Source organism: Mobula hypostoma, chromosome 7, assembly GCF_963921235.1.
Source record: "Mobula hypostoma chromosome 7, sMobHyp1.1, whole genome shotgun sequence".
NCBI lineage: Eukaryota > Metazoa > Chordata > Chondrichthyes > Myliobatiformes > Myliobatidae > Mobula > Mobula hypostoma.
Window position 1 is genome coordinate 16,736,033 of NC_086103.1, and position 12,489 is coordinate 16,748,521.

General features: G+C 44.6%; 1 protein-coding gene across 2 annotated transcripts in view; it reads left to right on the forward strand.

Moving 5' to 3' along the window:
• hmmr (hyaluronan-mediated motility receptor (RHAMM)) overlaps window positions 1–11,944 on the forward strand; it is a 98,774-nt gene extending 86,830 nt beyond the window's left edge. For both annotated transcript variants that reach the window (XM_063052630.1, XM_063052631.1), the window contains 2 exons: window positions 9,251–9,404; window positions 10,708–11,944. In XM_063052630.1, the coding sequence (XP_062908700.1) occupies window positions 9,251–9,404; window positions 10,708–10,727 (174 nt within the window). In that variant the 3' untranslated portion in view covers window positions 10,728–11,944. The remainder of the gene's footprint in view (window positions 1–9,250; window positions 9,405–10,707) is intronic.
• The last annotated feature ends 545 nt before the right edge of the window (window positions 11,945–12,489 follow it).

Sequence of the window (12,489 nt, forward strand, 5' to 3'; positions counted from 1 at the left end):
TTGTGTAGGGGAGCTGGATGGGTTAATTACCCAGTCACACTCTCGTTTTCTCCTTTTTCTGAAACTTCTCATGTTTTCCCTGTAAGGAAATATACAGGGTGATATAATTTGAGCTAGAGTGCGCATCTGGCCCTTTGAGCCACATCACTCAGCAACCCTCTTTCCTATTTATGGGACAATTTATAATCAATTAACTTAATGACCAGTGCATCTTTGGACTGTGAGAGGAAAGTGGATCATCTGAAGGAAACTTGCACATTCCATGGGGAGGGTGTGCAGACTCCTTATAGTTTCTTCAGATACATAACGTGTGACCGAGAGACCAGATTTTGCACTGCTGAAAAACGATGCTGGAGAGATGGTAATGAGGGACTGCAAAATGACAGATGAACTGAATAAGAATCTTGCATCAGTCTTCACTGTGGAAGACACTATGAGTATGGTGGAAGTTCCAGGCGTCAGAGGGCATAAACTGTGTGAAGTTACCATAACTAGTGAGAAGGTTCTTTGGAAGCTGTAAAGTCTGAAAGTAGATAAGTCACCTGGACCAGATGGTTTGCACCCGAGATTTCTAAAAGAGGTGGCTGAAGAGACTGTGAAGGGTATTAGTAATGATCTTTCAAGAATCACTAGATTCTGGAATGGTTCCAGAAGACTGGAAAATTGCAAATGTCACTCCACTTTTCAAGAAGGGAGAGAGGCAGAAGAAAGGAAATTACAGGCCAGTGGTTAGGAAGATGTTAGAGTCAATTATTAAGGATGAGATCTCGGGGTACTTGGAGGCACATGATAAAATAGGCCGTAGTCAGCATGATTTCCTCAAGTTCCAGTAGTTTAGACAGGGCAGAGTTTGTTAAGTGTGTCCAGGACGGATTCCTGTCACAGTATGTTGACAGGACGACTAGGGGGAAATGCCATACTAGATCTAGTATTGGGTAACGAACTGGGTCAGGTCACAGGTCTCTCAGTGGGTGAGCATCTGGGGGACAGTGACCACCGCTCCCTGGCCTTCAGCATTATCATGGAAAAGGATAGAATCAGAGAGGACAGGAAAATTTTTAATTGAGGAAGGCCAAATTATGAGGCTATAAGGCTAGAACTTGCAGGTGTGAATTGGGATGATGTTTTTGCAGGGAAATGTGCTATGGACATGTGGTCGATGTTTAGAGATCTCTTGCAGGATGTTAGGGATAAATTTGTCCCGATGAGGAAGATAAAGAATGGTAGGGTGAAGGAACCATGGATGTCAAGTGAGGTGGAGAATCTAGTCAGGTGGAAGAAGGCAGCGTACATGAGGTTTAGGAAGCAAGGATCAGATGGGTCTATTGAGGAATATAGGGTAGCAAGAAAGGAGCTTAAGAAGGGGCTGAGAAGAGCAAGAAGGGGGCATGAGAAGGTCTCGACGAGTAGGGTAAAGGAAAACCCCAAGGCATTCTTCAATTATGTGAAGAACAAAAGGATGACAGGAATGAAGGTAGGACTGATTAGAGATAAAGGTGGGAAGATGTGCCTGGAGACTGTGGAAGTGAGCGAGCTTCTCAATGAATACATCTCTTCGGTATTCACCAATGAGAGGGAACTTGATGACGGTGAGGACAATGTGAGTGAGGTTGATGTTCTGGAGCATGTTAATATTAAGGGAGAAGAGGTGTTGGAGTTACTAAAATACATTAGGATGGATAAGTCCCGGGGCCTGATGGAATATTCCCCAGGCTGCTCCACGAGGCGAGGGAAGAGATTGCTGAGCCTCTGGCTAGCATCTTTATATCCTCATGGTCCATGGGAATGGTACCGGAGGATTGGAGGCAGGCGAATGTTGTCCCCTGATTCAAAACAGGTAGTAGGGATGGTCTGGGTAATTATAAACCAGTGAGCCTTACGTCTGTGGTGGGAAAGCTGTTGGAAAAGATTCTTAGAGACGGGATCTCTGGGCATTTACAGAATCATGGTCTGATCAGGGACAGTCAGCATGGCTTTGTGAAGGGCAGATCGTGTCTAACAAGCCTGATAGAGTTCTTTGAGGAGGTGACCAGGCGTATAGATGAGGGTAGTGCAGAGGATGTGATCTAATAAGACACTTGACAAGGTTCCACACGGTAGGCTTATTCAGAAAGTCAGAAGGCATGGGATCCGGGGAAGTTTGGCCAGTTGGATTCAGAATTGGCTTGCCTGCAGAAGGCAGCGGGTTGTGGTGGAGGGAGTACATTCAGATTGGAGGGTTGAGACTAGTGGTATCCCATAAGGATTGGTTCTGGGACCTCTACTTTATCGTTATTTTTATTAACGATCTGGATGAGCGGGTAGAAGGGTGGGTTGGCAAATTTGCAGATGACACAAAGGTTGGTGGTGTTGTGGATAGTGTAGAGGATTGTCGAAGATTGCAGAGAGACATTGATAGGATGCAGAAGTGGCAGATGGAGTTCAACCTGGAGAAGTGTGAGGTAATACACTTTGGAAGGACAAACTCCAAGGCAGAGTACAAAGTAAATGACAGGATACTTGGTAGTGTGGAGGAGCAGAGGGATCTGGGGGTACATGTCCACAGATTTCTGAAAGTTGCCTCACAGGTAGATAGGGTAGTTAAGAAAGCTTATGGGGTGTTAGTTTTCATAAGTTGAGGGATAGAGTTTGAGTCGCGGGCTAATGATGCAGCTCTATAAAATCTGGTTAGGCCACATTTGGAGTACTGTGTCCCGTTCTGGTCGCCTCACTATAGGAAGGATGTGGAAGCTTTGGAAAGGGTACAGAGGAGATTTACCAGGATGCTGCCTGGAGTATGCATTATGATCAGAGATAAGGGAGCTAGGTCTTTACTCTCTGGAGAGAAGGAGGATGAGAGGAGACATGATAGAGGTGTACAAGATAATAAGAGGAATAGATAGAGTGGACAGCCAGCGCCTCTTCCCCAGGGCACCACTGCTCAATACAAGAGGATACGGCTTTAAGGTAAGGGGTGGGAAGTTCAAGGGGGATATTAAATCATTAGAAAGAGGTGACATAGGATCGGAAGGTGCAGAATCTTTATGGGTTGAGCTAAGAAATTGCAGGGGTAAAAGGACCCTGATGACAATTATTTGTAGGCCTCCAAACAGCTGCAGTGATGTGGACTACAAATTACAACAGGAAATAGAAAAGGTTTGTCAGAAGAGCAGTGTTATGATCATTGTGGGGGATTTTAACATGCGAGTGGATTGGGAAAATCAGGTCGGCACTGGGTCTCTCGAGATAATTTGTAGAATGTCTGCGAGATGGTTTTTTAGAACAGCTTGTTGTTGAGCCCTCTAGGGGATCAGCTGTACTGGATTGGGTATTGTGTAATGAACCAGAGGTGATTAGAGAGATTGAGGTGAAGGAACCCTTAGGAGGCAGTGATCACAACATGATTGAGTTCACTGTGAAATTTGAAAAAGAGAAGCTGAAATCTGATGTGTCGGTATTTCAGTGGAGTAAAGGAAATTACAGTGGCATGAGAGAGGAACTGGCCAAAGTTGACTGGAAAGGGACACTAGTGGGAAAGATGGCAGAGCAGCAGTGGCTGGAGTTTATGCGAGAAGTGAGGAAGGTGCAAGACAGGTATATTCCAAAAAAAGAAATTTTCGAGTGGGAAAAGGATGCAACCATGGTTGATAAGAGAAGTCAAAGCCAAAGTTAAAGCAAAGGAGAGGGCATACAAGGAAGCAAAAATTAGTGGGAAGACAGAGGATTGGGAAGTTTTTAAAAGCTTACAAAAGGAAACTAAGAAGGTCATTAAGAGGGAAAAGATTATCTATGAAAGGAACCTAGCAAATAATATCAAAGGGAATACTAAAAGCTTTTTCAAGTATTTAAAGAGTAAAAGACAGGTGAGAGTAGATATAGGACCGATAGAAAATGATGCTGGAGAAATTGTAATGGGAGATAAGGAGATGGCGGAGGAACTGAACGAGTATTTTGCATCAGTCTTCGCTGAGGAAGTATACCGGACACTCAAGGGTGGCAGGGAAGAGAAGTGTGTGCAGTCACAATTACGACAGAGAAAGTACTCAGGAAGCTGAATAGTCTAAAGGTAGATAAATCTCCCGGACCAGATGGAACGCACCCTTGTGTTCTGAAGGAAGTAGCTGTGGAGATTGCGGCGGCATTAGCGATGATCTTTCAAAAGTTGATAGATTCTGGCATGGTTCTGGAGGACTGGAAGATTGCAAATGTCACTCCGCTATTTAAGGGGGCAAGGAAGCAAAAAGGAAATTATAGACCTGTTAGCTTGACATTGGTGGTTGGGAAGTTGTTGGAGTTGATTGTCAAGGATGAGGTTACAGAGTACCTGGAGGCATATGACAAGATAGACAGAATCCAGCATGGATTCCTTAAAGGAAAATCCTGCCTGACAAACCTATTACAATTTTTTGAGGAAATTACAAGTAGGCTAGACAAGGGAGATGCAGTGGATGTTGTATGTTTGGATTTTCAGAAGGCCTTTGACAAGGTGCCACACATGAGGCTACTTAACAAGATAAGAGCCCATGGAATTACGGGAAAAATTACCAATGTGGATAGAGTGTTGGCTGATTGGCAGGAAACAGAGTGGGAATAAAGGGATCCTATTCTGGTTGGCTGCCGGTTACCAGTGGTGTTCCACGGGGGTAGGTGTTGGGGCCGCTTCTTTTTACATTGTACATCAATGATTTGGATTATGGAATAGATGGCTTTGTGGCTAAGTTTGCTGAAGATACGAAGATAGGTGGAGGGGCCGGTAGTGCTGAGGAAATGGAGAGTTTGTAGAGAGACTTGTTTTGATTGGAAGAATGGGCAAAGAAGTGGCAAATGAAATACAATGTTGGAAAGTGTATGGTTATGCACTTTGACAGAAGAAGTAAACGGGCAGACTATTATTTAAATGGGGAGAGAATTCAAAGTTCTGAGATGCAACGGGACTTGGGAGTCCTCGTGCACGATACCCAGGTTGAGTCGGTGGTGAAGAAGGCAAGTGCAATGTTGGCTTTCATTTCTAGAGGAATAGAGTATAGGAGCAGGGGTGTGATGTTGAGGCTCTATAAGGCGCTGGTGAGAACTCATTTGGAGTACTGTGGGCAGTTTTGGTTTCCTTATTTAAGAAGGGATGTGCTGACGTTGGAGAGGGTACAGAGAAGATTCACTGGAATGATTCTGGGAATGAGAGGGATAACATATGAGGAATGTTTGTCTGCTCTTGGACTGTGTTCCTTGGAGTTTAGAAGAATGAGGGGCGACCTCATAGAAACATTTCGAATGTTGAAAGGCATGGACAGATTGGATGTGGCAAAGTTGTTTCCCATGATGGGGGAGTCTAGTACGAGAGGGCATGACTTGAGGATTGAAGGGTGCCCATTCAGAACAGAGATGCGAAGAAATTTTTTTAGCCAGAGGGTGGTGAACCTGTGGAATTTGTTGCCACAGGCAGCAGTGGAGGCTTAATCATTGGGTGTATTTAAGGCAGAGATTGATAGGTATCTGAGTAGCCAGGGCATCAAAGGTTATGGTGAGAAGGCAGCGGAGTGGGACTAAATGAGAGAATGGATCAGCTTATGATAAAATGGCGGAGCAGACTCGATGGGCTGAATAGCCGACTTCTGCTCCTTTGTCTTATGGTCTTATGGGTGTTACGTACCCCGTAACTGGGTTGCCAAACCAGCAGAAATGGACCACTTAGTTGGAGTCTGGATACTGGAACTAAGAAAGTTTTATTGAAGAAACAAGCAACACCGTACTCTAATCATAAGGATATAAATGCAACAGGTTAGCAATGATAAAACACACATGTACACAGAACTAGGATAATAGGATCAATCAAGCTCTATCGCAGTCTAGGGGTAAAATGATCAGTCTCAAGTGACACAGAGTTCAGTTCAATTTAATTCAGTTCGCAGTAATCGCTGTTGTGCCGTTGGGGAGAGAGAGAGAGAGCGAATAAATATGCAAATCGGATTCCAAACAGACCTTCGATATTCCTCGTAGTTAGCTTTCGGGCGAGCCCTTTGTAATGTCATCTGAGGTCACCGACTGTGACCCCTCCGTTCCAGATACGATCGTTCTTCTGCGGTGAACCCGGCACCCAGGCAAGGGCGGACACACACATCGGGTTCCCGCCGACCGTACCTTTCCACCCTGTGCGTCTATGGCTGGTCCCGCGACCAGACCTCCAAAACTCCCACCAACTTGTGGGGGCACACCGCTTCCAGGGTCTCGTTACCTCGTGGTGTCGTGGTGTGTCCTTTGCCTTAGCGAACCTGTCCCTTTTATCCCCCTGCTGGGGTATTGCCTGTCCATCAAACTTCAAACAGTTCAGGTTCAAAGCAACCGGTCTTGACAATACTCGGAACTGTGTCTCCCTTTCATTAATCTCTCTCATCCTCCAATAACATTTCTGAATGTTCCCCCATTGTCCTCTTATCAGCATCAATCTTCTGATAATTTGGTCTGTTGTCACATGGGATATTAGAGGAAGGTTTTTCACTCAGTGGTTGGTGCATGGAATGCACTGCCTCAGTCAGTGGTGGAGGCAGATATACTTGTGAAATTTAAGAGACTACTAGACAGGTATATGGAGGAATTTAAGATGGGGGGGTTATTTGGTAGGCAGGGTTTAAGGGTTGGCACAATGTTGTGGGCCGAAGGGCCTGTACTGTGCTGTACTGTTCTATGTTCTAAATCTGTTGGAATTCTTTGAAGAAATAACAAGCAGGATAGACAAAGGAGAGTTGGTTGATATTGTGTACTTGGATTTCCAGAAGGTCTTTGACAAAGTGCCACACAAGGCTGCTTAATAAGCTGTGAGCCCATGGTATTACAGGAAATGTTATTGTATGGATAAAGCAGTGGCTGATTGGCAGGTGGCAAAGAGTGGGAATGAAGGGGATCTTTTCTGACTGGCTGCCGGTGACTAGTGGTATTCCACAGAAGATGTGTTAGGACCAATACTTTTTACATTGTATGTCAATGATTTGGGTGATGGAATTGATGCCTTTGTGGCAAAGTTTGCAAATGAAGATGGTTGGAGGGGCAAGTGGTTTTGAGGCTGCAGAAGGATTTGGACAGATGAGAATGGGCAAAGAAGTGGCAGATGGAATACAGTGTTGGGAAGTGTGTGGTTATGTATTTTGGTAGAAGAAATGAAATGGTAGACTATTTTCTAACTGGAGGGAAAATACAAAAAGCTGTGGTGCAAAGGGACGGAGTCTTTCTGAAGGATTCCCTAAAGATTAATTTGCTGGTTGAGTCTGGTGAGGGAGGTAAATGCAATGTGAGCATTAATTTCAGGAGCACTAGAATATGAAAGTAAGGATGTTGTGTTGAAATTTTATAAAGCAATGGTGGGGCCTCATTTGAAGTACTGGGAGCAGGTTTGGACCCTTTATCTTATAAAGGATGTGCTGAAACTGGAGAGGGTTAAAAGGTTCATGAAAATTATTCCAGGATTGAATGGCCTGTCATATGAAGAGCACTTGATGGTTCTGGGCCTGTATTCACTGGAGCTCGGAAGAATGAGAGGTGACCTCATTGAAACCTATCGAATAGTGAAAGGCCTCGATAGAGTGAATGTGGAGAGGATGTTTCTTATGGTGGGAGAGTCTAAGTCCAGTGGACACAGCTTCAGAATAGAGGGGCATCCTTTTAGAATGGAGATGAGGAATTTTGTTAGCCAGAGTGCCCGGTCTGTGGAGTTGTTTGCCACAGGCAGCTGTGTACAGTATTTCTTTCTGTATACTTAAGGCAGAGGTTGATGGATTCTTGATTGGTCAGAGCACGAAGGGATACGGAGAGAAGGCAGGAGATTGGGGCCGAGAGGAAAATTGGATCAGCCATGGTGAATTTTCAGAGCAGATATGATGGTCCAAATGGCCACATTCTGTCCTATATCTTCTGGTCTTATGATATTGGAACTGAACTCTGTCCCAAACTGTTGTCCCAATGTGGTGACAATATTTAATGGCCAAGGTACCGAGTGTGGGGATGAGTGTCTGAATTTCATATACAGTGGTGCCAGAAAGTCTGAGAGCCCTGTAGAATTTTCTCTGTTTCTGCGTAAATACGACTTAAAATGTAATCAGATATTCATTTGTCCCAAAACTAGAGAAATAGAACCTGATTAAATAAATAACACTAATTACATTATACTTGTTCATTTATTTCTAGAGGAAAATGTTCCAATTTCACATGTATTTGTTGGAAAAAGAATGTGAACCTTTGCTTTCAGTAACTGGTGTGATCCCCTTGAACAGCAATAATATCAACCAAACGCTCTGGTAGCTAATCAGTCCTGCACTGGCTTTAGGTCATCGCTCCTTACAAAACCAAGGAGAAGGCCCCAAACCATGATGCTCCTTCCACCATGCTTCACAGTCGGAATGAGGTTTTGGTGTTAGTGTTTCCTCTAAACATAGCAATGTGCATTTCTGCCAAGAAGCTCAACTTTTGTCTCATCTGTCCATAGAACATTGTCTCAGAAGTGCATTTTGGAGAGCAGTGCTTTCCTCCGTGGTGTCCTTCCATGAACACCATTCTTGTTTGGTGTTTTTCTTGTAGTGGACGTATGTACAGAGACTTCAAGTTCTAGAGATTTCTACAAGTCTTTTGCTCTCACCCTTGGGTTCTTTTTCACCATCTCTAGCATTGCATGTTGTGCTCTTGGCGTGATCTTTGCAGGACGCCCACTCCCAGGGAGAGTAGCAACAGTACTGAGTTTCCTCCATTTTTTTGTTTGGACGATTTATCGTACTGAGGACTCAGGTCTTTAGAAATGCTTTTGTAGCCTTTTCCAGCTACATGCTTCTCTACAATTCTTCTTCTAAGGCTCTCTGAAAGTTGTTTTGATTGAGGGATGATGTACATAAACAGATCTTTCTTGAGAAGAACAGGCTCTGTTAGTAACCTGACTTTGTGTCTTTTTCAAAGGGTAGAGCACCCCTACAACACACACCTCCATTCTCATCAATTGGAACACATGACTCCAAATAGCTTCCATGCTTTTTCACATACTTTTTCCCAACAAATGCATGTAATATTGGATCATTTTTCTCAATAAATTAATGAATAAGTTTAATATTTTTGTGTTATTTAATTGGGTTCTCTTGGTTTATTTTTGAGACTTGCATAAAGATCTGATCACATTTAGGTCATATTAATGCGGAAATGTAGAAAATCTACAGGGTTCACATTTCTAGCACCACTGTATATATGTGATGGCCATGGTGCTGAGCGTGAGGATAAGTATTTGCTCTGGTTATCCAAACAGGAGGTGACAAAACTGCGAGGTCAGTTGTCCAAGGAGAAGGCTGAGCAGAAGAACCAGGAGAATCGTTGCCAAGGTACCAAGCGCTTTGAACTGGCAAAAGGTTTCAAAGACATAGCAAAGGAAAATGTTGTTCCCACCACGCCACTGAAAGAAGGTAAATAATTCTCATGTTTCTACAGTTGCTGTCAACTTTGTGAACACTTTCTCTAGTGATACTACAGGCAAGTTGTTCACGTGATCTTTGGCCGAGGTTGCTACGTGACAGCTGGCTGAGATGATTCCTGGATACAGGGCAAGGTCCTCAGATAACAATCTAACAGCTTTGTGACCGGGTAGTGTTGCTGGAAGGAGTGGGTGTGGCGAGCAGGTGACTGATGGTGCAGTCCCTGGGGTGAAGTGCCCCTGTGTGGGTGTCCAGGGTGTGGATGGGTGGGGGTAGGGATCAGGGAGCCAAACTGGTGCAGTCCCTGTGCTGATGCACTCCACCCTGTGCTATTACAAAGGTGTTATAGGATCTTAGCCAACTATTTCCAAATCAAGACTCACTATATTATTTGGAATGAAGCAGCCTGTGTGGTTGGTATCTGTTACCCTGAAGGTTCACAGTGTGCAACAACTGGATCACCCTTTTCTAAATCGCTGCTGGTGTACAAATCCAAGGCAGGCAGCACACGGGGTAGGGTGGTGTGTGTGGGGTGGGGGTGTCAGGGTAGGGCGGTGTGGGGGGTCGAGGTTAGGGTGGTGTGTGTGTGGGATCGGGGCTCAGGGTTAGGGCAGTGCGGGGGTTGGGGGGGTCGGGGTAAGGGTTGGGGGGGTCGGGGTAGGGTTGTGAGGGTGTCGGGGTAAGGGTTGTGGGGGGGTTGGGGTAGGGTTGTGGGGGTGTTGGGGTTAGGGCGGTGTGTGTGGGGTGGGGGTGTTGGGGTAGGGCAGTGTGCAGGTGTCGGGGTTAGGGTGGTGTAGGGGGGTTGGGGTAGGGTGGTGTGTGTGGGGTGGGGGTGTTGGGGGTAGGGCGGTGTGGGGGTGTCGGGGGTAGGGCGGTGTGGGGGGGGTCGGCGTTAGGGCGGTGTGTGTGGCGTGGGGGTGTCGGGGTAGGGCGGTGTAGAGGGGGTTGGCGTTAGGGCAGTGTGTGTGGGGGTAGTGGCAATGCATGGGCTGCTGGTGTGCGGGGACGGGGGACAGCGGAGCACAGGGCCACACTATCACTGTCAAGCTCTCCTTTCGGTTGTGTGGGATGCTGGCTAGGAAATGATCTCTGTTCCATCACTGGAGTCTGACACTGTGGGTCGACCTTGACACTGACTGTCGTGGTCTCTGCTGGGAGTCTCATGGCATTTAGGGGTGGGTTCAGAAATGTTTAAAGTTTGGCCAAGTGCTGTCAATATACATTGACCCTATCTCTTGTAAAACTTCAGCATGGATGAACAATAGCATCTACTTCATGAATTTTGATTTTACAGCGAATATAAATGTACCTTGAACACTGCACTTCAGATGACCTGAGGTCTGATTCCAATGCTGAGAACTTCAACTGGACTGAGACACTGGTAATACGTTGGAGGCGACAAATGGATTGTGCGCACAACAGGAAAAAGCTTTGTTACATACAGTTGCTATTTTTCCAAATGAATTGAGGCTTGACTTTTTAAATACATATTTAAACATTAATCCCCTTTGGATGACTTTCATTGGGAATTTTCTCATTATTGCAATCATATTTGTGAGTGGTTTGTAAAGGACTGAAATGTGTAAATGTTTCTGAAGAGTTTTCTGTTGCCAGTTATATCTGTTACAGATAATGGTGCTGCTTTCACAAGGAATTAATTTGCAAGGTGTTGTTAATGAAGATGGTAGCTGATTAAAAACTGTAAATTAAATTAAATTATTTCAAAAGTGTCTCCCTTAACAGTTGGTTATTTTGCTTGGAGGTACTTACAGAACGTAAACAGTATATCTAAATTACTGAATAATAAACTGATTCTCGGATTGAAAACATAGATTGTGTGATAAACAGTTTCTCTCATCGCAGCAGTCGAGTGAGGGGCATTGGGTTTGCTGAGACACTCTGTTCAAAGTTCACCTCCTGAAGCCCAGGATCTATAGTCAGCAGTTGGCAAGGTATCAGTCCTTTAACAATCCTTTATTGTGTTAGGGAAAACTTGGGACAAATGGTGAGGCTTGGGGTGAATTCTTGTTCAATTCTACTTAAATGTGGAAGCTTTCAAGAAAATCTATCATTGTGTTTTTTAAGTGAATAATTCAGCCAGTTTAATGGTGGTAACTTGGTGTTGACCCTTAGCCTGATGTAATCCATGTCACTGTCATCGGGTATACATGTAGATGCTTATTAGTCTGGGGCAAGGGTTGCCAACCTGGTGTTCATGGACCTCTCAGTTAATAGTAGGAGTCCATGGCATAAAAAGGGTTGGGAAGCCCTGGTCTAGGGTACGAGGTACCTGAAAATGCTTCACCCTTTTTGTTTTACAGTGACTATGTAACATTTTAAACAATATCCGGTGGTTGGAATGGTGCAAGGTATTAACATGAGGGGTTACAGCCCGGTTTTATCCCGGTTAAAGTGGACACGTTGTGTATGGCGATGACTTCACAAGAATGATTATTCAAAGTCCTGTAATAATGAAATGACAGTGAAGTTTGACAGCTGTAATTAAGGTTTAAAACATCAATAAAAGTGCTCTTGAGTTTTGAGGATGATTGTTCATTTTCGATGGAGCAAATCGGATATCATGTGCGGAGAGAACAGTTTAAATTTTCAAATAGACCTTCATCAGAACTCCTGATGAAATGCCCTGTCTGTGCATCTCCATGTATTTTATCGCAGATTCCAGAAAATGTCGTGTTTCACTATTTGGATAAACTTCCTGGTCCCATCGAAGCCTGACAGTGTGCAGAACTGGGGAACCTGCACCCCCAACTGGACCATTAGACCACAATGAAGGATGCACAAACGATGCTTTCATTGTCCTCCTATAGATTTATAGGCCACACGAGCAGAATTAGACCATTCTAATGAGTCTGCTTCAACATTCCTTCATGGCTGATTTATTATCCCTCTCAACCCCATTCTCTTGTCTTCACCCCGTAACTTTTGATGCGCTGATTAATCACGAATCTATCAACCTCTGCTTTAAATATACCAGACGACTTGGCCTCCATTGTCATCTATGGCACTGAATTCCACTGATTCACTACTTTCTGTCTAAAGAAATTCCTCCTCGTAT